Here is a 27,378-nt window from a genome sequence, read left to right on the forward strand (position 1 = left end):
TAGCAAAGAGAAAATACTCACTGTTTCATTCCACGATAATCACCTTGCCACTTATTAGAATTTCAGACATAATTGTTGAGATGTCAGCTATCTTCTCTACTGCATAAACTTTGTGACATTCAGTAAGGTATGAAATATTGTTCTTTAGAACTCTAATGGATAACCTGAAACTATCACTAAGTAAATACCTGAAAACATTAATGCTTTAATAGCTCAGAGATGCTGTCACAATCAAGGTATACACAGTACAGTAGGTTTCATAATGTAAAACAAATGAAATCATTAAACTAAGAAATGTAAGGCTTCAGATTTTTCTCATAAAATGTGTTCTGTTGGACTGGCATCCAATTTTGTCCAGCAATATTTAGTAAGAGTTATGGAAAATAGTTAAAGGACTGGGTTGATTAACAGACTAGGTCTGCAATAGTGAAATCCATGGAACTTCAACAAGAGTTGGGTCAAGCTATAATGCATCAGAATTAAAATTAATAACGAGTCTTTACAGTTTTCTGAAATAAACCTTACATATTAAGAACACTAGGCTAGCATACACATTATCAAAAAATCCAGTGTTTCATACTTATTCAGTTCTGTACAGAATATGAATTTCTCAAGCTACGCGTGAACAAAAGCAAACTAATTTACATAAGATTCATTTTCAGGAAAAAATGCTGCTCACTAACAACATTACACAAATACATTTAGACCTTGAAATGGTCAAACTACAGCAAGTGTACCTTATCACCCATGTAAGTTAATCATCAAGTTTTTAAAAAAATACAAAATATTTTTAAAGTGTTTTACAAAAATACTGATATTGGTTCACATTCCTAACTCCTCAATACTTTCCTCTTCTTTTGACCTTTTTTTTTTTTTTTAAAAAGTCTCAATAGTATCCCCAGTACTTTTTTTTTTTTTATGAGTTAACTACATGCTGCTTAGGCTCCTTTTGCATAAGATCAATTGATATGTTCTGACGCAGTCCGATGATGTATTACAAACCGTTCACATCCGAAAACTTCTGGTTCTGTGAAATGGTTGAAAAGGCTTTTTTAAGGCCCACATCAGAATTGGTGGTTTCTGTTTAGATTTTTCAGGAAATAGTACTGCTTCAGTTTCAGGGGTAGGAAATCGTTCTCTGTACACCTCAGGGTAAGATTTCTGAAACTAGAAAAACACATTAATTTAAAATGAAAAATTCATTCACACTTGGCATATTAAACAATGTCACCTCCATTTACACAGCAAGAAAATTCCTCTGTCAGACTCTCTATACGGAAAATTAACTGATATTTTCCAATATGGCTTGATTCATTACAGTACCTCTATTCAAAACAATTAAACAGCAGTAATTGCCCAAGATTATCTATTATTTTAAGCCTCAATATTTGTCTTGAATACTTTACACCTAAGTCTTGATAAAGAAATTTTAAAAATTCTGTAAAGACTGAGGAGGAATTATTTACTTGTTTGAGCTTCTTCTTCTTGTCTTTCACAGATATTTCTTTGTTCATTGCTATTTCTTCCAATAAAGCTGCCAGTGGTTCTTGAGAGCCAGTAGCCCTTTGGTATTCAAACTCATCTGTGCTGATTTGGTGACAAAAAGATGGAGCAGGAAAAGTTGCATCAGTGTCAGCCCCAGTGTATTTTATCTGTAAAAAGAGGGAAAAGAGCTGTTTTCTGCAACAAATTTGCAAAAACCAGCCTAATCAAGTTGTCCATCATTTACGGACTATTAAAGTCATTCTGGTCATTAAAGTCATATATGGCCATTAAAGTCATTAAATGTTATTCACAGACATTAAACGGAAAAGGAGAAGAGACAACAAACTGTACTTATCTCCTGCACTATTTGATCAAGTGCTAGCAAGTCAAAAAAACAAGATACAAAGGAAGTCCACGTAACTCTGAAAAAGTTACAAAAAACTATTTCATTAAGAAAACTTGGAAGGCTGAACTAAAAAGCAGATTTAAACAAAAAATATGGTATCAGGAAAAAGAAATAAAGTTATACAAAAGTCGAGCAAGTATGGATGGCTCCAGAAGATTGGGATTCCATTCCTGGAGAAGATGATGCAGACCAAGACCACCAAGATGGGAACATATTTAAGAGTTCTTGTCCTTTAGTCATCGAGTCATTCAGGATCAGCATAGTTTCATTTAAATGTTGTTATGATTGAGTATCAGCAGTCTGAATTAATTAGCTCTTCAAATGTTAGCAGAGACAGAATAAAGTGTTAGATGTGTCTTGTTGATCTGTAAGATCAACTGAAGACCAGAAAGCGTAAGCACAGAAGCACAGAGACAAGATTTTTTTTATTTTTTCTACTTGACACCTACTTGGACTCTTTGGACATGTACAACATGTTCCTCTATAGACGATTTCAAGGAAGAAGGAACATTTAAGATCTCTTGATAATTGTCCATGAGAAAAGATACTAGTTTAGCAGCAAGCAGTTCATCCAAGTCCATTTCATCTTTAGAGCAAAGAATGCAACGGGAAAATGCCTGAACCATCTGGAAAAAAACATCATTATTGTATATTTTTCTGTTTATAGAGAAAAATAGTTTGTTTTAAAAAAGAGATCTTTTTAAAAAAGATTAACAGCACTATACTTACCATACTTCCAATGCATCAGTAAAAAAAAGAGCATTATGTACTGAGATGCTGAGTGGACTGAAAATGGCTCTTGCCCCATAAACATAATTTAACTCTTGATTTTTGGCATACAATGGCTGAATTCCATTTTATTCTCAAGACTTCATCAAACAGGCATTCCACGTGGCTTTTCCATTTAGATAGGGCAACGATACTTTCAAGATTTTAACACAGCAATTGAATAGAAGTTGCACACCAGAAGGAAGACTTGATGCCATTATTTTCAAATCCAAACTTCACATCCAGCTTAGTACATGTAATCTCATACCAAAGTGTTCAGTTACAAGTCTTCTGGCTATGCACCAGTCACTTAATGTTTTAAGCACAGCCAGCACACAAGTTGTTCTGTCTTGTGTCATAGATGACACCACTAAATTAAAACTTAATACAAAGTACTTGTAAAGGACTGTAAAGGATTCACTTCTAAAAATAACATTTAGATTATAATGTAATTATTTTAATCAAATACCATTCATTATTAAACTCTTAATTGCTATGAAGCAAATTTGGATTTATGAATGCTACTATAGGATTTTTAAGGACTGGCTCTCCAACCAAGTTTTGTTGTCCTACTCCACGCAGAAGACTTGAAAGTTAGCCAGAAAGACTAGAAAAACTATTCATCAAATAAGCAAGCTGTATTTTGTACATGCTCTCTAGTAAGAATGTTTTGTCTGTGCTATTTCAAAAGCCTTGTCCAACTTTTTGCCTTTCACTATACTTACCAAGGTTCTGGTCCTCACTGATTCAGAAAGAGGTGGCAAATCTTGGTTAAAGCTAATTCTTGCCATCATCCTCACTAACAGCTGTAGTTTCCTCCGATTTTCTGGTGGCAGCAGGAGACAAGATATTTGAAGAGCTTCTACAGCCTTGCTGTGTTTTTGCAACAGACCTGGTTTATCAGGATCAGGAAATATGGCAACATTTCTCAATTATGATTTTCCATAAAATTTAATACAGCACTTTCAAATCCATCTCTAAATTCCTTCCCCACATATTCACAACTCCACTCCCCAAAGAGTCTAGAAATATATTCCTAGAACTGGACTCACTTCACACTACTCACTTTAAGTATTTACAAGACTACATTCCGATACACTAGAAAATATTAATTATCATAACCCAAAGCTGTAGATACTAGCAGATATGAGCTACAATATTTTAGTTCATCCTTTGCTTATTTATGACACTGAGATCTGAAGATGGCTGAGATACATGCACAGATGTAGCAACTGTATAAAAATAGTTGTCTGGTGCAACAACCTGCGAACCCAAACAAAACATGTGCTCATGCTTCATTAACACCAATGATGATATGTCCCCCAGACCTGTATAAGTTAAATTTGTGTTCTAATTCTACTTAAACTCTTGAGAAAAACATAGAATGTAAGCACACGAGATAAATTTGAAGATTGGATACACATAGTAAAATCTGGAGGTAGTTTATGCACCTATAAATAGGTCTTAACTTCAAAATATCATCCTCTTTTGGGTTTCTAAGGCTCATTCCAAGGCTCAGTGAAGGAAGCATCTACTAGATATTTGCTTAAATAGAACTAGTATCAGATTAGAACAGCTGTCAGGAGAAAAACATCTGATTGACTGTGTGGTTCCACACTGATGGCTAGCTAAGCTCCACCACATAGCTCTCTCACTCCCCCTCCTCAAAGGAAGAGGAAGAGAAAATACAATGGAAAGATAAGACTTTAAATAAGGACAGGAAGATCACTTATGAATTACTGTCACAGGCAAAACATACTCAGCATAAGGAAGATTAATGCAATTTATTGCCTACTACTAACAGCCTAGAGCAGTGAGAACTAAAAGCAAACCAAAAACATTTCCCTGCCCCTCTATCCATTCTCCTCTATGTCTTTCCCCTAAGCAGTCCAGCGGAATGGTGGCTGCAGTCAGTCCCTGATGCTTCTGCTCCACCGCTCCCTCACGGTCACTCTCTGCCCCTGCTCCATTTGGGGTCCCTCCCATAGGATGCCGTCCTTCCCAAAATGAGCCTGCGGGGGCTGCCCACAGGCAGCAGCTCTTCAACAACTGCTCCCACATGGCTCCGTACCACGGGGTCCATCCCCCAGGAGCAAACTGCTCCAGCACGGGTCCCCCACGGGCGGCAGCTCCCCCCAGACCCCCTGCTCCTGCGTGGGCTCCTCTCCACGGGCTGCAGCTCCGGCCCGGGGCCTGCTCCTGCGGGGGCTCTCCATGGGCCGCAGCCTCCTCCAGGCCACATCCACCTGCTCCACCGGGGGCTCCTCCACGGGCTGCAGCGTGGAGATCTGCTCCGTGTGGGACCCGTGGGCTGCAGGGGGACAGCCTGCTCCACCAGGGGCCTCTCCACAGGCCGCAGGGGAACTGCTGCTGCCTGCCTGGAGCACCTCCTGCCCTCCTCTGCACTGACCTGGGGGGCTGCAGGGCTGGTTCTCACTGCTCTTTCCCAGCTGCTGTTGTGCAGCAGTTGTTTTTTCTTTCTTGCACATAGATTTACGACTGAGAATTATTGCTGGTTTTGAAAGTCATGCTACATTAAAAAGTACAGTCACAGATACAGACCTGTTTTTCCATGATTTGTAAATGCACAGGTTGCTAAGCAAATACTGCTTCAGAGGCAGCACTCAGTACTAGCAAGCCACCAATAACACACAGGAGTACTGTGCAGTACGCATTATCCTTTACATCCCCCTAAAGCTTCATAACAGTCTGTACTTTGGCTTACTGCTAAGTGAAGACTGTATTATACATTAGGCTGAAACCCAAACTCTCCTCTTTCTCTCAGCTGAGCTCAGAAAGAATACCCCTCCTCCCCCAACCAAGAAACCCAGGTCTAGTCTCAGAAGAAATAATGCAAGTGATTAGAGATAACCTTACTAGCAAAATAAATCATGCATTTTCATCTTTTACTTCATAGAATGGTTTGGGTTTGAAGGGACCATTAAGATTGCCCAGTTCCAACCTCCCATGGGCAGGGACACCTCCATTCACACCAGGTTGCTCAAGGCCCCTTCCAGCCTGGCCTTGAACACTTCCAGGGATGTGGCATCCACAGCTTCTTGGGCAATCTATGCCACTGTCTCACCACCTTCTGAGTAAAGAATCTCTTCCTTAGATCTAATCTAAGCCAACCCTCTGTTAGTTTAAAGCCATTCCCCCTTGTCCTGTCACTCCACTCCCTGACAGAGTGTCCCTCCCCAGCTTTCCTGTAGGCCCTTTTTTAGGTACTGGATGGCTGCTGTAATGTTTCCCTGGAAAGCCTTCTCTTCTCCAGGCTGAACCACCCCAACTCCCTCAGCCTGTCTTCACAGGAGAGGCGCTCCAGCCCTCTGATCATCTTCATGGCCCTGCTTCTGGACTCACTCCAATGAGTCCATGTCCTTGTTTTGCTGGGGCCTCAGAGCTCAACACAGTGCTCTAGCTAGGGTCTCACAAGAGCAGAGGAAGGGGACAATCACGTCCTTCTCCCTGCTGTCCACGGTTCTTTTGATGCAGTCCAGAAAGCCATCTGTACCCTGGGCTGCAAGTAGACATTGCTAGCTCATGTTCATTTTTCCTATCAACCAATAACCCCAAGCCCTTCTCAGGGCTGCTCTCAACCCATTTTCCATCCAGCCTCTATTTGTGCTTGAGATTGCCTGGACCTGCTGCAGAATCTTGCAGTTGGCCTTGTTGAATCTCATGAGGTTCTCACATGCCCACCTCTCAAGTCTGTCCAGGTACCTATGAATGACGTCCCTTTCCTCCAGCGTGTTGACCGCACCACACAACTTTGTGTCATTGGCAAACCTGGTGAGGATATCCTCAATCCCACTGTCCACATCACTGACAAAGATAATACCAGTCCCACCACAGACCCCTGAGGAACACCATTTGTCATTGGTCTCCACTTGAATATCAAGCTGTTGAGCAGAACTCAGAGTGTGACCATCCAGCCAATTCTTTTTATCCACAGTGTTCCATCTGTCAAATGCATCTCTCCCCCATTTGGGGACACGGATGTTGTATAAGACAGTACCAAATTCTTTGCACAGTCCAGGTAAATGACATCAGTTGCTCTTCCCCTATCCACCAATGCTGTAATCCTGTCACAGAAGGTCACCAAATTTATTAGACATGATTTGCCGTTGCTGACATGAAGCCATGCTGGCTGTCCGGTGACCTCTGTTCTCAGTGTCCTTTAGCACAGTTTCCAGGAGGATCTACTCCATGATCTTGCCTTGCACAGAGGCGAGACTGACAGGCCTATAGTTCCCTGAGTCTTATTTTTCCCTTTTTAAAAATGGGAGTTATGTTTTGCCTTTTCCAATCCCTGAGAACTTCACCAGACTGCCACAACTTCTCAAATATGATGGACAGAGGCTTAGCCACTACACCCATCAGTTCCCTCAGATGCATCTCATCAGGTCCCATGCACTTGTGCACCTTTAAGTTCCTTATCTCATCCTGAACATGAACTTCTCCTACAGTGGGCAGTTCTTCATTCCCCCAGTCCCTGCCTTTGAATTCTGTGACTTGGATAGTGTGGCTAGATAACCTGTAAGCAAAGACTGAGGCAAAGAAGTCATTCAGTACCTCAGTATTCTCCACATCACAGGTAACCACGTCCCATGTAACCCAGTCTCCTGTTTCCTTCTTGAGTGCCCACATTTTCACTAGTCTTCCTTTCCTGACATACCTATAGATGATTTTCTTGTTACCTTTGACAGCCCTGGCCAGATTTAACGTCACTGCTTCATCTTTCCTAACCTTATCCCTGTCTGCTCAGATAATACCTCTGTATTCCTCCCGGACTCTGTCCTTGCTTCCACCCTCTAAGCTTTCTTTCTGTGTTTGAGTTTGGCCAGGAGCTCCTTCTTCATCCATACAGGCTTCCTAGCATTTTTGCCTGACTTCCACTGTGTTGGGATGCATTGTTCCTGAATTTGGAGGAGGTGATTCTTAACTATTAACCAGTTTTCTTGTGCCCCTCTTCCTTCCAGTGCTTTATCCAACAGTACTCAAGCAAGTAGACCCCTGTAGAGGCCAAAGTCTGCTCTCCCAAAGTCCAGGGTTGTAGGCTTTCTCTGCGTACTCCTCACTGCCCTAAGGACTTTGGACTCCAACATTTCATGGTCATAGCAGCCTAAGCTGCCTTTGATCATTGCATTCCCACAAGTCCCTCCCTGTTGGTGAGAACAAGGTCCAGCATAGCACCTCTCCTCACTGGCTCCTCTATAACTTGGAAAAGGAAGCTGTCATCAACATATTCCAGGGACATCCTGGATCATTTAAGCCCTGTCGTGTTGCACCTCCAACAGATAACAGTTTTTCAAGTTCCCCACATAAGGCCCTGGCTTTTTGCATGTGAGGCTGCTCTTATCTGTCTATAGAGGGCCTCATCCACCTTTTCTTCCTTGTCAGGTGGCCTGTAGCAGACACCCCCTATAACATCACCTGTCCCTGCCCTCCCTTTAATCCTGACCCATAAATTCTCTGCAGATCCTTATCCATCCCCAGGAAGAGCTCCATGAGCTCCATCTGGTCACTGACAGAGGATAACACCCCCTCCTCATCTCCCCTGCCTGTCTTTCCGAAAGTCTGTATCCTTCCATTCAAACAATCCAGTCATGGGAGCCATAACACCGCATCTCCGATGCCAGTAAGATCACAGCCCAGCGATTATATGCACACCTCCAGTTCATCTTATTTACTGCCCATACTATGTGCATTTCATAGAACTAAACGGCTTTGTTTGGAAGGGACCTCAAAGATCACCAAGTTTCAACTCCCCTGCCATAGGGAGGGATACCACCCACTAGATCAGGTTGCCCAGGGCCTCATCTAACCTGGCCTTGAACACTTCCAGGGATGGGGCATCCACAACCTCCCCGGGCAACCTGTTCTAGTGCCTCACCACCCTCTGAGGGAAGAATTTCCTCCTAACCTCTAATCTAAATCTCCCCTCTATTAGTTTAAAACGATTCTCCCTTGTCCTATCATTATCTGATTGAGCAAAGAGTTGATCTCCATCTTTTTTATAAGTCCCTTCAAACTGAAAAATTTCAGAGAGGTCACCCTGGAACTTTCACTTCTGTAGGCTGAACAGCCCCAGCTCTCTCAGCCTTTATTTGTAGGAGAGGTTCTCCAGCCCTCTGATCATCTTTGTGGCCCTCCTCTGGACCCACTCGAACAGTGGGTCTAACTCATCCTTCTTGTGCTGGAAGCTCCAGAATATGCATTTGCATAGAGGCATTTAAGTTGGGCCCCTTATTTGCATTCTTACTGCTAATTCCAAACAGTTTTGAGTGCAAAAAGGAGAGTTAGGCTCCATGACAGGAAGCCAAGTTGTCTTCTTGACCTCCCTCTGTTGGCTAAATAAGAAGCCTCAACAAAGCAAACAAAAAAAAATATGTTTCCCACAACATTCTCCTCAAGAAACTGGCTGCTCTTGGCTTGGACTGGCGTACGCTTCGTTGGGTTAAAAACTGGCTGGATAGCCAGGCCCAAAGAGTTGTGGTGAATGGAGTCAAATCCAGTTGGAGGCCGGTCACTAGTGGAGTCCACCAGGGCTCAGTACTGGGGCCGGTCCTCTTTAATATCTTTATCGATGATCTGCATGAGGGGATCAAGTGCACCCTCAGTAAGTTTGCAGACGACACCAAGTTAGGTGCATGTGTCGATCTGCTCGAGGGTAGGAAGGCTCTGCAGGAGGATCTGGATAGGCTGGACCGATGGGCTGAGGTCAACTGTATGAAGTTCAACAAGGCCAAGTGCCGGGTCCTGCACCTGGGGCACAACAACCCCAAGCAGCGCTACAGGCTGGGAGATGAGTGGCTGGAAAGCTGCCTGGCCAAGAAGGACCTGGGAGTATTGTTTGATAGGCAGCTGAATATGAGCCAGCAGTGTGCTCAGGTGGCCAAGAAGGCCAACAGCATCCTGGCTTGTATAAGAAGCAGCGTGGCCAGCAGGGCTAGGGAAGTGATTGTCCCCCTGTACTCGGCTCTGGTGAGGCCGCACCTCAAGTACTGTGTTCAGTTTTGGGCCCCTCGCTACAAGAAGGACGTCGAGGTGCTCGAGAGAGTCCAGAGAAGGGCGATGAGGCTGGTGAGGGGTCTGGAGAATGACTCTTACGAGGAGCGGCTAGGGGAGCTGGGATTGTTCAGCCTGGAGAAGAGGCGGCTAAGGGGCGACCTTATCGCTCTCTACAGGTACCCTAAAGGAGGCTGTAGCGAGGTGGGGGTTGGTCTGTTCTCCCACGTGCCTGGTGACAGGACAAGGGGGAATGGGCTAAAGTTGCGGCAGGGGAGGTTTAGTTTGGATATTAGGAAGAACTTTACTGAAAGGGTTGTTAGGCATTGGAATAGGCTGCCCAGGGAAGAGGTTGAGTCACCATCCCTGGAGGTCTTTAAGAGACATTTAGATGTAGAGCTTAGTGAGATGGTTTAGTGGAGGACTTGTTAGTGTTAGGACAGAGGTTGGACTGGGTGATCTTGGAGGTCTCTTCCAACCTAGACGATTCTGTGATTCTGAAAGCAGGCCAGAAAGAATTTTTAAGGATATTACCAAGAGTATCTATTGTCTAAGATGAAAGTCAAAGAAAAGAAACTGTATTCAATTTGAAGCGAGATTGTCAACTAGATACTAACGAAGTATTAAAATACTAAATTCAAAAAAGCAAACCACTTTAACAGTAACTGACAAGTCTCTGTACTTATTGAAAGAGTGGTATATCACCTTAGCAATTAGTCAATGTAATTATTCTGAATTCTTTTTTCAACACCAAAGTTCATTAAATGCAATGTTATCCCCCAATTACTATAAAAGTTCAGAAAAATGGCATGCTACAAAGTATGTTTACTTTTGAACTCAGAATTTGTTCTTTCCTGAAACACAAACATAAAATGTAATTTAATATTTTCATACTTACTGTATCTCAGGGGGCTTAGGGTGTTAATTCAAAAGAATATATTTTTGTTAAATCCAAGACCACTTACCTAACACACAGACAAAAATATCAAAAAAATTAAATGTAAGAAGCGGTTCTTTCATCTGGCCAAAGTAGTCCACTATAGTTTTGAAGACATCTCTTTCAAATCCTGAATATGTAGGCTGCTTCAAATCTGAGCAGCTTGGCCCTAAATAAAAAAAGAGAAAAAGACAGTTAATTTGCAGCTACCAACCAGGTCAGTATTTTCTATTCCAGACCATGTAAATGCAAATTCTATCAGAAAAACAAAACAAAAGCTTAGACAAACTATTCAAAATAACTTTTTCCATATATTTCCAATAGATCTAGTGAAAGTACACAAAAAATATGAGTAGGTATGAAATAACATGAATAGAATCTTTATACATTTCATGGAAATAAACTGCATTGTCAGGAGAAAATATGCTCAGTATTCTTTTCCAGCTTTGCTTTCAAGGCCAGGATCAGAAAAAATATTGACTGTGAATATAAATTATATATGATGAAGTGGTAAAGGAACAGTCAGTTCAGTTGATTTTTTTAATGGGCTTTTAATATTTTTCCGTTTTACTTACAATTTTCCCATTTACTTACAATTTGCTAGGCATTTCATTGCTGACAATATCCAGTGAGGTAGGTCCTCTGCATACGGGAAAAGCACAGAGAAATGAAAAGGTTAAATAAATCTGAGACACTTGTTAAAAAAATTCTAAGATAACAGTGAAACTGAAAATTCATTAAGTTACTTCTATAAGTAGATTGATTGCAAAAGCATATTATTCATGAATATCTCCATCATACAGTTTGAATTGGATCTATACTATAGAACTTTCAGTACTCAGTATCAGTTACACTACTGCTTGTACAGTTCAATTAGCAAAACCAATCACATAGCAAGTCCTTACTGTGCCTTGTAAAAAGTTAGCCAAGCACCTTCAAACCACACCTTCACTGCTGCATTATAATAAATTGCTTATTTAGCACTGAAGATGATGAATAGCACTCTCACATTCAGTTCTGTCATTCCTGACAGGGGGAAGGTAATATCTTGAATTGCGCCAATTGTTTGGAAAATGGACGTGTATATGCTCTAGAGTCATTTACTTCCACAAACCAAGTCAGATTCCTATGTGATACGTCACTTCGCTACAGATCTTGTGGAAAACAAGGTGGTAATATTTTCAATAACCTATCACAGCAGAAGTGCTTTCATCTCTCCCTGATGAGCAAAGTAGTTTTAAACTTGGTACTAGTTTCAAAACATGTTGACTGAAAGCTCAAAAATGAAAAGTTCTAAGCTCCTCTGTGTGTATTTTGATGCTTTCTCAGTTTTTACTAAGTATTGCCTTCATGTAGACACTCCAATTCAGGTTAGACTTCATACACTCCATATGAGGTTAGTGTTCTTCAGCCTAACTTGACAAAGCCAGCTTCAGATGAAAAATATCCCTACCCTTGAAAGTGAAAACTCACTGCTCTTTCATCTTCTTTCGATGCTGATGTGGTGGTTTCACACTGGTAAGTAGCTAAGCTCGCCACATGGCTCTCTAACTCCCCCTCCTCAAAGGAAAAGGAGGAAAAAATACAATGGAAAAGGGATCAAGGGTTGAAATAAGGACAGGGAGATTGTTCATGGATTACCATCACAGGCAAAACAGACTCAGAGTAAGGGAGATTAATGTGATTTATTGTCTATTGCTAATAACAGACTAGAGCAGTGAAAAGTCAAAAACACTTTTCTCCCCATCCACTTACCTTTTCGTACCTCTTCTCCCCCCCACACACACACACAGCGGGGCAGGGGAACAGGGACAACAGTCAGTCCATCGTGCTTTGTCTCTGCCGCTCCTTGCCCCTGACTCTCCTTCTGCTCCACCGTGGGGTCCCTCACAAGGCATGCTGTCCTACCCAGACTGATCCAATGTGGGCTTCCCACAAGCAGCAGCTCTTAAAGAACTGTTTCAATACGGGCTGTGCCACAGGGTCCATCTTTCAGTAATGGACTACTACAGCATGGGTCCCCCATAGGCAGCCGCTCCCACTAGACCTCATGCTCCACCAAGGACACCTCCATGGGCTGCAGGGTGGAAATCTCTTCCACTGTGGTACACCATGGTGGGCAGGAGGACAGCCTGCTCCACCGTGGGCCTCTCCACAACAGGCTGCCAGAGAAATTCTGCTACAGCACCTGGAGCAACTACGCCTTCTCCTTGGTGTCTGTGGGGTTGTTTTGCTGGTTCTCACTCCACTCTCCAAGCTGCTGTAGCACAGCAGTGTTTTTTTTTCCTCTCCTAAATTTTTTCTTTCCTAAATCTGTTCTCCCAGAGGCCCAACCGGTGTCACTCACTGGATCGGCTCTGGCCGGCAGCAGGAACCTTTTGGAGCCAGCTCTTGTCTAACATGGGGCAGCTGCTGGGCTGTGCTCTCACCGGCCACCCTGGTAGCTCCTCTGCTACCAATGCATTGCCACATAAATCTAATACAATTACTAAAGCAGGGATATGTTCAGGAGTAAATATGGAAGAATAAACACTGATCCTTGTTATTTGGACAATAGCATAGTCAGTAAAAACTCTAGTATGTTTGTATGACCACATCTAAAGATGCTACATGTTAGTATAGAGTAGAATGAATGTTGTTTCTTTCCTTAAACCAATAAGCTACAATATAAAAAAGGTGAAAATTTCTAAAATACTCACTTGACTTATCTTCTAAAATGACAATGCCTTGCTTATTGACATTGTATGCATTTTGGACAATATGCTTTGAATTCACAAGCTTTGTGTCCAACACTTCATCCAGAGAATTCAAACCCAAGACCTTTTGTAGTCTGCAAAAATACATAAACACACAGTATGTACATCATCTGATCTGAAAGAGGTAAACGAAGTATTACAATATATAGTTTTGAAAGGGTATTCTTTCCAGTAATTGTCTTAGTCCCAAACACAGAGGATAGAGAATTTAGACATCTATTCTCCAATCATTTAAATTTCTATGCTACTGCACCAGATCAGGTTTGTTACAGAGATGGTGTGCCAAGCCTAGATAAAAAGAACACATTAGTAAAGACTCAACTGTGGTGTAAAAATAGCTAATGTATATTTTTGTAGGAGGAAAAAAATATTCTAAATTAAAGCCCTCAATTTTGCATAAGATATTCGTTCTGAAGAGTGTAACAAATATCTCAAAGCCTTCTGTACTCAGATATTATGTTTCTTATATTAAGTATTATACTTGTCATTAAATGGTGTCATGGTATCATACCCATACAAAAGTGATTCAGTTTCATGAAAAGAAAAAGATTAACAAAAATGTGATTAAACAAAACAACCCCACACAGTAAAAGGACATATACTACAACAGGAAAGAAAAATTCAGAAGGTATTAAACAGTTTCCTTGCGGAAGTTATCTGCTGAATTTGATAGACAAATAACAGGTGGTATAGTTAGTCTAGCCACTGTGACTTTAATGGCATTAATGAAATGTCAGTGGATGAAATTATAAGTACTGCTAGAGAAGACAGACAAGACTATCACATACTATACAGTCCTACTCTACAAATGCTCACCGTGACAAAGTCATGGACTTCCATATCTCTTCTATATTTGCTTGTGTTAACTCCCTGCGGAGAACAAGTTTGCATGCTGGTACTTCCCCTATAGCTATACTGTGACGCTTGTACCACATTTCAGAGTTCTACAATCAGAAAAAAACACTTCTCATTAGCTGATGATTTCTCAAATATTAAACAGTATAACATTTGTGGTAGAGCATGTTTCCTATTACTAGTGATCTAGTTATTCTTAAGTTCTAGCAAAACCTCCAGAATGCAAGTATTTAGGTTTCATAGATGTGCAACGTCTTTTCTCTTTTATATAACTTCTCCAAAGCTGAAAAATCACATCACTGACCATTAAAACTCAGGAGTCAATAGCACCTAGTCCTTTCTTCAGAACCTGGCCCTGATTAAAACTAGTTCAAGTCACTTGTTTTCAACTACCATTCCACCATTATAACAGGAATGTAAAAACAAGAACGAAAGCCTGTGTGACTACTTGTCCTTTATTCAGCATTCAGATCCCAGCTTGAAGATTGTCATTGGTGTGTCAATGTGTACACATACAATACAAGTTGTGTCAGCAACATACTTTAAAGCAGTGCTCTGGATCATTCCCAGTTACTGTGCTTTGACTTGCATCACAACCATCCTAGATCACATTAACAGTATTCCTTGTGATTACAGCTAAGCCACAAAATGCACTCCAGGAACACGCCTAATTACTCCAACCACTAGTCATGTCATGAAGTAACAGACAAGAGCTGTCTCTTGTCTGTCTAGTTTGAAAGAACACCCTCTGAAATTAATATCTGGCTTTCCATACCAGTATTTCAGTACTCAGGTCCGCATCTATCAATTCACACGTAGACAATAAGTGCTCTGATCGATGCTGCAGCAATTTATGGTTTGCTTAAACCACTTTCAATTACCTGTCCACTTCACCCTTCTACTGGAAGCTACACCTTTTTTTATAAGGCAGCCAGCAGAAGCAACCTTATTCCTTTGCCACAATTTCTTAAAGTCCTGTGTATTAACCAAATCTGCCAAAGAATATGCTTTTGAGCTATGCCAGATTTCATGCTGTCATATCCGAGACAGATGTAGATTGGCAGACCTTTGCTAACTCTTATCAGGGCAACAATCCTTTTCAGGGAACAGACGTTTATTCAGGACCTCTAGATGTCCAGCAGAATGGTAGGAACTACTTTTCCAAACAGATCTCCAAGAAAAATACCAAAGCTAAAGCCCTGCACTGGACAGCATTAATAAAAAGGCCAAAGTTATCGAAGATGTCCCAGCAGTTTACAAGAAGGATGTGAATACTCAATGTACACTGGAACAAAAGTTCAGAGCAAAGGTAACTCAGGAGGCCTATACTTTTAGGATGTCAAATTAGTAAGAAGTGATACAATTTTATTTTACTTATAAAAGCACATTTTTTTCCAATAACTTTGCAAAAGCTGGATCAAACTAAATGAATACAGAGTACAATGATTCTCCAAGCTCAAAAAAGGCTGACAACAAAGCTAGGGCGACTTCTCCTTATAGCCACAATATACTCCTTGGAAAAAAAAAAAAGGAAATTGAATCACCAACAACTTCACAGTAGCTAGAAAGGGATTAATACTGTATATATTCTGCTACATGAAGAATTTGAATAGGAGTTACATTGTGGGTGACATTAAAGGAACTATTTTGTCTTGTAGTATAACAGATGCTTAGATGTGTTACTGGAATTAGAGCAAACAGAGGTAAACACATTGGCAAATGGAACCATGCTGAATTTAGGATGCCAAGGATATTACAGTCTGTAGCTGAAAGAAAACTTAAAACCAACATCCTCAGCAAATAATTAAGAACAAATTCACTTCACATACATTTAAAATAAAAGCATTTTACATTTAAATCTATAAGCAAATATTTTGTGCCACAATGAAGAAATCATTGGTTGAAATTGCTTTCCAGACATGCATATGTCTGGGGAAATGAAAACTGGATATCTTACCATTGTGACAGATTTCACCGGGATGTGTTCTTGGGAAACGCCAACCTTTGTTTCATTCCAGTCTGGAAATTTAATGACTTCCTTTCCAAATGAAGGCTTCTTTGGGTATGGCTTCAGAGGTGAGGAAGGAGGAAATCTGTAATTGGAGAACACTCTTAAAGCTTCTGAACTCCACACTATTCAGTATTTATTAATGCAAAACCATGTACTAGACCTTCACATGAGTAAACACAGCAAAAGCCTTAGAGATGCACAATGCAACTTAGTTGCCTGAAGACAGGTGTTGAATAAAAGTTCAGACATCTTAAGATGTCTCATTTGGCCTCCTTGTGCTGCTCCAGAGTAGTTCAAGTCCTTTGTACAGCCCATGACATACCTGAAAGACTTGGGTGGACATTTGATATCCCAGCGTGTCTCAAATAGCACCAGCTGCCTATACTCAACAACTGACCCTGGTCTTCACTAGAAGTTGTTGATTCTGCTGAAAAAGCTGTAGATAGATTTCCCTCATGTCATGTGCACTGCTAGCATGCATGTCCTAACGCACGTAAGTAAAGGCCAGGCTGGATGGGGCTTTGTGCAACCTGGTCTAGTGGGAGGTGTCCCTGCCCATGGCAGGGGGATTGAAATTACATGGTCTTTAAAGTCCCTTCCAACCCAAACCATTTTGTGATAATTAAGTCACCTGATTAACACTTTGATTTAATTAGAATGCATGCAAGTGCCTACACAAAGTTTTGTCCACATTACCATGTCCTTCTGTGTCTACATGCTTTCTATGCAACGACCATATCCAGCAGTTCTGGAGTATTTTTCCAGCTGTTTGTGCAGGAAGCTCATTCACCATTAAAGGCAATTCAAGAAATGCCTTGAAATTGGCAGAAAAACCTAAGCTAGCTCTTGCAGATATTAGAAAACAAAACTCCAAATCACATTAAACTCAGGCACATCTTGAACTTGACCAGAATTAAATTACCTGCAAAACTAGGCCAGAGCACATACAAAGTAATAAATGGCAACACATCAGAAAGAAAAATCTGTTTCATAACATTCTTCATAAGCAGATCTCATTTACCTGCACTTATACGTTTTAGATCCTGAGTTTCCTTGTGCTTCAACAAATTGCTTCTGCCTCCCTCATTCCCTTGATCAGAATGTAAAGGATGCTTAAGGCAACAAGAGACTGTACACCACTGCGTAGCATACATTCATATCCTAAAAGAAAGCTTCCCATGCTCAAGAAATGCTCAAATTCTCTCTAAAGTTTAACCCCACCTCTCAAGGCAGTTCCAACATTCTATTAGTTTTCCAATTAGATTTGTCTTGTAGTTTTATTAGTCCAGTAGCAATATACTGCATGGGTTAAACTCTTCATGGTTTTGACTACACAACACTGAGCCCATTTGCTATGTTCAACTAAGCTCTTCAAGAAAATCTCTGTATCACAGGGAGGTATCACTTACAACAAACCCTGAGGGAGGGTAGGAAGCATCTTATGCCAATCCTGGAAATTTACTTTGTCTTTTAAAAGTACATTGCAGAAGATGTTCAGCTGCGTTAACTATTTTTTCAACAATTATTTGTTAGAGTTTAAGACTATAACATCTGTTGTCTTCATCTTTTGCTTTACAGTATTCTCAGTAGTTTCCACTTTCCCTTCAAGTTCATTTTAACTTCTAGCTTTGTCACTTTCTACTCCGATTCCTCAAAGAATCATCAGTAAAGGAACGAGTTCTTACAACCAGAAAAGTATGTACATTCCTCCTTTTCAGGTATGACAGCAAGGTGCAGATAGAGCCAAGCTTTTGGACGCCCAATGAAAAGCCTCTGGTTTTATGTTTAATAAAAGAACATTAGATAAGAGCTAATACCTGGGGAGCATTCCAAGACTGACATGTTTTTCAACCAGCAATAGTAGTTTTGTAAGTCTAGAGAAGGAAGAAATAAAGCTACTTGTTTAAATCTAGAGTAAAGGCAATGTCAACTAACCTTGAATTGATGGTGTAACAAACGCCACAGATGAATTCCCAGAGGTTTACTAGTAGTGCACATGTACTGACCCTTTTGATTTCAATACAATTGCTCTGATTTCAAGACATGTAAAGCCTGAAAGCGTCCAAAACTGTAACATATCATTGTTATAGACTACACTGAGCCAGTAGGTCAGACTCACAGACAGCCTTCACTTATTTTAGAAGCCATAATACTTTTCTCACTCAAATCTAATAGTTTTCTAACATTCTCACGCAAACAAACATTTGGCAACATCTGTTTTATGTTTTCTATGGAGTGAATAATAGAGGACAACTACAGTTACACAAGAAATAAAGGAAAGATTCAACTACCTTGTTTCCAATGACAACTCTGCATCAGAGTACAATTGCAGTTACAGTCAATTACCATAGAAATTTATAGAAAAGATGCTGAGCACATCAAGCTTTAAAGAGTAAGGATTACCAACAGAACTGAAAGCTCCTTGCATTTCTACTTAGAACATGGTGAGACATGCATTTAAAAAATTAACATTGGGGATGTCCACCAGAGGGAGCTGCCAGGACATTTAATACATGAGTAAAAGCATTCTGGAAGACTGATGTTTAGCTCCAAAAATAGGAAAAAAGCACGTTTTAATACTTAAACACACAAAGATCAAAAATATGAGTATCCTACGTATTTTATTTATGCATCATGGACAGTGGAGAAAAAGCTGGCTTCTATTCAAAATGCATGAAAGGTATACAAATTTATTTTAAAAATATCTAACTGTTCATTTAGTCACTTAGTTGCCTTCTGAGGAGAGAAAAGTTAAGGTAGTTATCACCAAAGAGCTCTCTCTATAGAGTTTAGTCTAATAGCAGAATATAAAATAAAATGAAAGGCATAGAGATAATTCACCCAACTCCTACAGCCAGCTCATAGAAGTCATGGCTGAAAATACAAAGGAGAAATGAACAAAATTTGAGTAAGTCATGATTATATTACAAAAAACACCACCAACCATTATACAGAATGTAGATATGTAGCAAAATACAGTTGTATATATAAATATAATTAAATTCAGAAAAAAATGATTTTTTTGACAAAAGGGAGTCAAAGTCCGGGAAGAAAGGAAACAATATTCAACATGTATGGCATCATTTTTTTTTTTAGAAGATAAAACACAACACCTCCGTGCAGATAAAGAACAGAGAGCAGGACTAGGCTAGGAAGTACACCAAACCAGTACCAGACTTATCAGAATGAGCTCTATCAGTGACTAATCATTTTAATAATATTTCAGAACACACTGCTTTTCTGTTCTTCAAAGACTGGGGGATGGTAGAAGGAAAAGGAAGTGATGGTCAGTGAAAACCCTGAGTTTGTGTTTGCAGGACACCTTAATATTCAAAATGTCAGACTGCCACCTTTTCAATTTTGAATGAAAAGCTAGTAATGTCCAACACAAGTATGAGAATGTTCTGTTTGTGTCACACATTTATCAGTTTACAGAATCTGATACAGAACACTGGTAGGAAGAATAAAACACACTTCACACCAAAACATAAGCTATCAGTAGATGAAACCTATGCTGTGGTAAAAAGATCAAAAGAAGCCACCAGGTCTACAAAACCTCTATTTGCACCCCCCACATGGTACAACCCATAGGTTCACAGTAGTCTCTAAACTTCTTCCTCGCAATTCGCTTGTTCCTAATTTACTCAGGGTAGCAAAAACAAATAGGAACAGAACCCTCAAAAGTTTCAGAAAAAATGGAAGGTACATTGTACTGCATGAGAAAAGATCTTCCCTGCACAGCTTGCATAAAGACCTAATCTTGGAAGGAAACCTGCCAGAATACTAGCATAAACAGAATAAATAGGTAGTTCTTTTATTTCTTCATCTGCAAGCAGACTTATATTTGAGTGTTTTAAGTTAAAGTTTTATTTGTACACTGCTTTCCCTGAGCTTCTTCCAATTTGAGGACAGTTTGAGTGTTGGTGGCTAACCAACAGTCCTCACCTGTAGGATAAAATCCATAAGCAATATGGCTCCTATGTAGAATGGACTGGAGGACATTGAAAGGATTAGAGTGCATCTTCACAGATTATGTCATTACCTGGGAGCAAGTGTTAGAAGTAACAGGAGACTGACAAGTCCAGTAAAGCAAAGCTTGTGAAAGCTCTCTGAGAAAATAAAAGCTAAAGCTCGAATTCATAAGATCTAAGATAAGCTTAGAATCAGTCTATCGCCCAGTACCAATATAAAACACCAGAGGACATCAATTATTATTCATTTGTCCTACTGTTTCCACATCAAATGTGGCTTTAAATGAAAGTTTTCCATTCTTCTTCTAAAGGATTGTTTGTACAACCAATAAGAATTGTTTGTACAAACAACCAAAGGATTGTTTGTACAAGCAACAACAGTTTGTACAACCAGCAACCTGTGCCCTCCCCTTACTCTCCTCTTCTGTGTTTCTTCAAAACCCCCTCTCCTTCCTCAGCACTGCTGCTCAAACAGACACCTGAAATTATCCTTAGAACCAAGTTTGCAGTCTTTCTATTCCATTTCATGAACATAATCCCTACAACCACCAAACCAGTACGCTGACAGATGTGATATCAATCTCTGTTCTCTGTCACTCTCAGCATTTTTATGCTACTACCCTCTGATCATCTTCCCAGCAGAAGATGATCTGTAGCTTAAGAGAAGAGACAGATGTTTTTCCATTTCTATTTAAACCAGCTAGAAGCCCACACCTTCACATTTAACCTTTGACTCCAGCTTGAAGTTCAGATCTAAGAGTCTCTACAGCTTGTTCTCTATGCTTGTCTTCCAACCCCAACTAGTCAATGATTACCTGCACCATCCCTCCTACAGGAGCCATAAACAGCTGGCCAGAAGAGAGTTTAAGAAGAGGACAACACACAGTACTTAACAGAGTCCTCACCCAGCCTGCAGTCATTCTCAGCTCATAACCTTCATGAGCAGCATATCATTTGTAGATACTTAGGCAGAGACTTTCTTGGATGAACTTGTTAAAATATTTTCCATTTACAAGTCACCGGGTCCTTAGAAATTGAATGTCAAATTTCAGAATTTAACATTTCCCTTTATTATTGACTACATTGAATTCCCCTTTTTGGAGCTAAATGAACAATGTCATGAACAATGGCACAGCACAGCTGTACAGCAAAGCAAAAAAGCTTAGGCATCATTTTGTGAAAAGATTAGTTAAGATCGCAAATCAAACAAGAATCTGTCTTTACATGAAATGAAAGACTTGTTTTTCCATGTATTAGGTTAAAAGAAATGGGTATAAAAAATTCATTACAAAATATCAATACAAAAATTCTGTAAGAAGAGGACTAACAAGTAGAAGCGTATCATTATTGCTTACCTATTTTCCTTATAGATCTGCATGAATAGAGCTCCTACTACCTCAAAAGAAGACTCATCACAATTTAAGTGACACACCCATGCTCGGGCTAATGCTAATTTTAACGCTACTAAACAGGACAACACCAGAAGGTACAAATTTGGAACCTGTAACTTCTTAACACCCAAGCCTTAACTGAAGTCGTAAGAGGTCAGAGAACAGCCTCCAATGCTAAGCTTTCATCACAAATAAAATTGTTTTCCTCTGTTGACAAACCACAAGTAACAAGGTTAAACAATCTCCTTTGAACATGAGCAAATAAAAATTTCTCAGTTTCAACAAATATCTTATCTAAAGGATACATTGATGACCCAAGGCATAAAAAAAAAAACATTGTTATGAATAACTGTTAAATGCAGATGTCTTTCTCTTCTCTTAGAAGAAATGGAAATGTAGAACAGAGTAGCAGTGGGTGGGATTGGGTGCTCAGTGCCATCCTGACTTTAAGCAGCACCTTTTTCACACAGTTTCAGTCACCAACAAACCTAATGTCTATCAACAGCAAACAGAAGTCACTACCTTCTAAAAGCTGTAAAAGCTTTTGCTAGTATTCATCAAATTGAAGTCAAGTTAAAAGTTCCCTAAAACTATTTAAAAAATAAAAATCAAACGTTAAACCCGACCCTTGTCATCACTAGAAAGACAAATGCCTTTAACAGGAAGGAAAAGGAAAAAAAAACATTGATACCATTCCAACAGCATTTCACAAAAATATTTGCAAGACTAACAAAAGTTATTAGTGTATTCATAAAACTTAAGTTTTGCAGAGACATCATATATAGACTTACCTATACAAATGGCCGTCATCTTGAAAGTCCTCTTTACCCCATCTTCCTTTAATATCTTCAATAACATGATTTTTCAGGAACTTTTTAAGCAGCTTAACCGTTTGACTGCGAGTCACTTCAGGGCCAAAGTTTTGATTGGAGCCGAGTAGTTCATGTAAACAGTCCACGGCCTCTGAGGCTTTGAAGCAACGCTCGTAGCTTTTGAAGCGGCACCGATGCTTCCGTAAAGGCATCGCGGCACGAAACAGTTCAATTATCTCGTTCCACTGGGAAAGGGGAACAAAGGAAACCGTTAAGGGGAATGTTGCACGGGAAACATTTGGGTTGTACGAAAGGAACTGAAAATTCAGATGGATGTGAATACAGAGGCGCATACTTTTGGATCACCTGTGCTGGCAAGCGCTCTGAAACGTGAAGCTATGGTTTAAATAGCTGAGATGTGAGAACATAAGATGGGGAACAGGGGAATCTACAGGCTTGTGCTACCCACAGCCACAGCTAATGCTTTAAATCCCCCCCCTTACGGCTTTAAATCTCCTCCCGGCCGCTACCGGGAGACCCCCCCACACACCCCCGGGCGGGGAGGTAGACCCCTCAGAGGCAACCCGGGGCCCCCAGCGGAGGAGCGAGCACCGAGTGGATCCCGGGGGGGCCCTCACTCCCTCACTCCCTCACTCCCTCACTCACCAGCCGCGTGGCGCGGTAGGGCCCGGGGCCCACCAGCCGAGCCGACATGGGGGCGGCCGGGCCGGGCAGCGCCGTCCCCAGGGAAACCAAGGCCGCACGCGCCGCGCCCGCCGACCGTTTGAATCCCGGCCTGCCGGGAGCCGCCTTTTCCCATTGGGCAGCCACTTGTCCACGTGACCAAAGCGCCGCCGCCTCGGATTGGTGGAGGCGGACCCTGCCTTGCCCCCCCCCCCCCCTTGTAGAGCCCGGTGAGGGGGCGGGGCTGGGCGTAACGGGTCCGTCCCCACACACAGGCACAGGGAGGGGAAATGGCGGTTGCTGGGAGTGGTGGCTTCTCACAGCGCCCGTCGGTGGGGCGGTTCGGCTTCCCACGAGAGGCTTGTTTTTCTCAAAACGGGCATTAACTGCCGGTTTTCATTTCTGTGGCTGAGCAGAAAATGGTTCAGGACAGGGGCCCAGGCGTTGGCTTGGCAAACGCTCAAACGGTAGCAATGGAAGATGGATTTATCCATCAGTTCATCTGTTTAATTAGCACCTTGATAAAGAATTGTACCACAGTCCTTTCACTAATTCACAGAAAAAGAAAAAGTGATAATTTCAGGACTCAGTTTCTCAGGAGTAGCTAGTAATACCAGCATTTGTCCTCCACCAAACCTAAGGAACACAACATCCCAACCCACTTCCCCTCATTATCTCTCAGTGTTCACTGTAAACTTAGTGGTTTAATTGAATGATGCACTCCACTTTCCCCTGTAATAACACAATTTTTAGGTAGGAAAAAATGTAACTGTCCAGGTGCACACCGCATGATTCTCACAGGCTACATCACAGAAATCTTTTCTATTGAAGCCACTCAGGTAACTGTACTACTATATGCAGCCTCTTACGATACACCCGTACACCACACTGAAAGAACGCATTTTCTTTCTTCGAATGCTTCGTAACACAGAGAAAACTAAACCATTGTGCAAGAAACGTAGCAGGACAGTGAAGTAGTACTTGCTGACAGCCCACAGACTGATCAGCATCTCCAGTTTCTGCTCCTGCTTATTAAAACTTAATCTCAAATTATGGAAGCAGTTGGCTGCTGCACAAGTGCCAGACTTGGACATTTTTCCTGGCTCCTTATAGGAGGCCTGAGCAGCTCAGTTTTGACCACGTGTATTCTCAGACCCTACTTAAGCTTCAGAGAGTTTGAAGAAGTAGGTGCTGATCTAGGTCGCAGACCAACAAACTACGGTCTGGCCCCTCATACTCAGCAGTAGGATGCACTCCTTTTACAATGCAGCTGCATACACCCTTTCTCTTACTTCCAAGTGGTTCTGACCTCTGCATATTTATGCATTTTCTATTGCTGCGGTGGGTGGAATAACTACAAAATAGTGGGCCAAAACTAGGACTTCCGCACCAGCAATGCAAAACTACAGAGTAGTCTTTCTTCATCAGTACCTAGTTAAAAAAATATGCAAAAATAGGTGCCATTCAAGCTTTAAGAAGAGACAAACCCTTTTCAGCTGCTTGAAAAAAACAACAAAAAAAAACAAAAAAAACCACAGCACTAGGCCCCTACTGTCAGGAAATTACCCCCCCCCTCCTTTGGAAGCTAAGCGTGTACACACAGGTTGGAGGCTGGAAGGATTTGAGACTTGGAGTCAGTGATCAGATTTCCCACTGAAAATACATGTGACCCCCAGTCAGCATCCTGGCTGTTCTGGGTTCTGTGCTAAAGCACCTCTCTCCCTCCCTGTGCACTGCCAGGGAGCTGAAACTCAGCACAGAGGATTCCGTGATTAAGAACCTAAAAACTGCAACAGTCATGATAATCGGATTTCAATCTGCCATGAGAGTTGATAGCTGCGGGGATTAAAATAGGGGAAAGATAAAACATAAATTACTTTTTATTTGTTTTATAAAGATGACTTGTATGCAATTTCATAAGAATTATATGCAACACATGTCCATGATAAAGTTTAAATTCTTTTAGCATTAACAATACACCATAAATGTTGCTATGCCTATAAATATATTGAGGTAACAAAACTTATTTTCTTGGAATTTTACAACAGGGAAGCAATTGAAACCTGCACCAACATTTTGGATATTTGAAAATCCCACAGATCAGGTCAAGCACAAAGCAAAAACGACAAGCTTCTTCTCTGTCAGTAGTGAACGTAATAGAAAACAGTACATTTAAAGGTAACTTGTTAATTTAAACACCTCTACCTCCTCAGTTACAGGTCTGATGCATGAATCTTTTCCTTAATAACCTCATACAATACAAATGCAGCTTATGTGCAAATAGCTAGGCTCTTTAATTTCTCTACGTGTGTGCCCTTAACAATCTGCCATGTTTCCATGTTTCCTAACATGGAAAAAAACATACTGGTCAATCCGATATGGACTCCACACATGCCCTACCACCTTGGCCAGCCCCAGTCTCAGGAGTTCAGAGAATGTCTTGTATCTTTTTCTCTAGTTTGACAGAACAGAGACAAGGTAACCAGTGCTACTTAACAGAGAAAACTTTAAACTTGAGTTGTTAAAAACAAACAGTAATAATAATAAACAATAATAAGAAAACCCCAGAAAGTCTTTTGAGGCATGTATTTCAATAGATAATGGGAATGGAAGAAAACAGAGCACAGTACAGTCATGGTATCTAACATTTAGGCTTCAATCAAAAAATGTGTTTCTTTAAAAGATATATAAGGACTAAGATTTTGACTGCTGAATTACATATTTATCCCCACTAAGCAGTCTATCCTACATATATAAAAACATACTCATAGATTAAGATTATTATAACACTTCGGTGAACAAATCACTAGGCTGTTTTGATCATTACACTACAAGACAGTTTGGATGACCCTCAAATTAGTAGGTTTCTTGCATTTAGGATAATTTTTAAATGAATACAAGTTTCCTACGTAAAATGAATTAAGTTATCTCAATCAAAGAGGGTACATATAAAAGTCTATCTTCAAACTAAATGCCATACTTCGACAGATTAACATACATTCCTTTCTTTAAAGTAATATTGTTTTTAAACACATAATGCTTATATGTATTAGTTATATTAAGAATAAGATTTATATTCAAATATAGTATTTATTGAAGATTCATTCTTTTAATAAATTGTAGCTGACATTCTCAACAACTTATAACAATTAAGGTCATTTTTTTCCTCAATGTTCAAAGTACTTTGTACTTGTCATACACACTAATTTTCTCAACAAGTATCTTTATTTTCCTGCATCTTCTAGATAGAGATCATCTATCCATTCATTTCTTGCAGGAAAGACATGAGGAAGTTGTTGAAAACACTTTTTTTTTCTTTTTAATTCAGAGATACATGCTGTTCTACCCCACCCCCCAAATTCTGAAACCCAAATAACTTATGGTAAAAATACAAGTTCTGCTTTGGAAGAAAACATACAAAATATACACAGTGTAGCGTGTGCACCTAAATATCTTGATTGTCAAGTAGCTCAAGTTTTCACTCTGATGTATACATTTTTTTCTTCTTTCTTGTAGACAAGAGTTTGTTTCACTGATCTTTGCTGATGCCATTTCGTGTCGTCTTTGGTAGTCGTTGTCCCTTTGTGTAAGCATGGTACCAGAAGTGCAGAAACAAGACTAAAAACATAGAACCATATAGCCAAATAATAAACATGAAAATTGGATACTGGTATGGACAATCATCCATGATGTAGATTTGTCCTATATGGACTGTAATCATAATGAACTGGACCTGGAGGGAAAAGATAAGGAAAATTATTAATTTTAAAAGAAAGACAAACTTTCTACAGACCTTTTAAAAGATTTAGCAGAACTTGCATTCACAAAAAGTTGAGGGCAGGGGCTTTTTCAGCTATAGATAGGGTCACCATTATTGACCCTCTCCCAGATTGTTACTGCATTGAAAAGCACTTCCAAAGAGTAAAGAAAGACATATTGTCCAAGGACAATACGAATTACAAGCGGCAATGAGGAACCCCTACTAGAAGAAAGGGAGTCTGCACTAGCCAGTTCAGTAAAGAAAGAAGTAATTTGACACGTTTGACCAGTGACAAATGGGATATTGCTCTGGAAAAAAAAAAAGCCTGCAAAAAAAAATACACATTAGGATCTGTGAACATGATAGTATGCAGGTCAGAGGTGAGGGGAAATTCATGTGACACAAAGGTCTGCAAGTCCCAAAAAAGCAATTTAAGGGAGGATTTAAAAAAATTCCACATGAATTCTAAGTTAATAATCGACAGGTAATACCGCCAAGACAAAAAGCCTCTAAACTTATAAATATTCAAGC

At 40.4% G+C, this 27,378-nt stretch overlaps 2 protein-coding genes across 8 annotated transcripts in view; both read right to left on the reverse strand.

Moving 5' to 3' along the window:
- Positions 1–185: 185 nt before the first annotated feature.
- On the reverse strand, positions 186–23,229 carry DEPDC1B (DEP domain containing 1B). Of its 2 annotated transcripts, none has more exons than XM_048051652.2 (11): positions 23,070–23,229; positions 22,383–22,648; positions 16,176–16,311; positions 14,180–14,307; positions 13,307–13,437; positions 11,202–11,249; positions 10,636–10,776; positions 3,385–3,551; positions 2,341–2,517; positions 1,467–1,652; positions 186–1,167 (listed from the first exon to the last, which is right to left on the reverse strand). In XM_048051652.2, exons 1-11 carry the CDS (start codon positions 23,115–23,117, stop codon positions 1,006–1,008), a joined length of 1,590 nt encoding a protein of 529 aa, XP_047907609.1. In that variant the 5' UTR covers positions 23,118–23,229; the 3' UTR covers positions 186–1,005. The 2 variants fall into 2 exon arrangements, with proteins under 2 accessions (XP_047907609.1, XP_066844249.1); XM_066988148.1 differs by lacking the exon at positions 23,070–23,229 and adding an exon at positions 22,759–22,881.
- A 1,709-nt stretch (positions 23,230–24,938) lies between these two features.
- Positions 24,939–27,378, reverse strand: part of ELOVL7 (ELOVL fatty acid elongase 7) — a 33,775-nt gene continuing 31,335 nt past the window's right edge. For all 6 annotated transcript variants that reach the window (XM_066988129.1, XM_066988130.1, XM_066988132.1 and 3 more), the window contains exon 8: positions 24,939–26,820. In XM_066988129.1, coding sequence (XP_066844230.1) covers positions 26,617–26,820 — 204 coding nt within the window. In that variant the 3' untranslated portion in view covers positions 24,939–26,616. The remainder of the gene's footprint in view (positions 26,821–27,378) is intronic.

The sequence above is a fragment of the Anser cygnoides genome, chromosome Z, assembly GCF_040182565.1.
Source record: "Anser cygnoides isolate HZ-2024a breed goose chromosome Z, Taihu_goose_T2T_genome, whole genome shotgun sequence".
Lineage (NCBI taxonomy): Eukaryota > Metazoa > Chordata > Aves > Anseriformes > Anatidae > Anser > Anser cygnoides.

What these genes read in the sequence shown, in the direction of transcription:
- DEPDC1B (XM_048051652.2), bottom strand. Translation starts at nt 23,117, where the DNA reads ATGTCGGCTCGGCTGGTGGGCCCCGGGCCCTACCGCGCCACGCGGCTG. An exon ending in GATGACGGCCATTTGTATAG is followed by an intron (nt 16,312 to 22,382) that starts GTAAGTCTATAT and finishes CTCCAATTACAG; the next exon opens with ATTTCCTCCTTCCTCACCTC. An exon ending in AGAAGAAGAAGCTCAAACAA is followed by an intron (nt 1,168 to 1,466) that starts GTAAATAATTCC and finishes GTGTTTTTCTAG; the next exon opens with TTTCAGAAATCTTACCCTGA.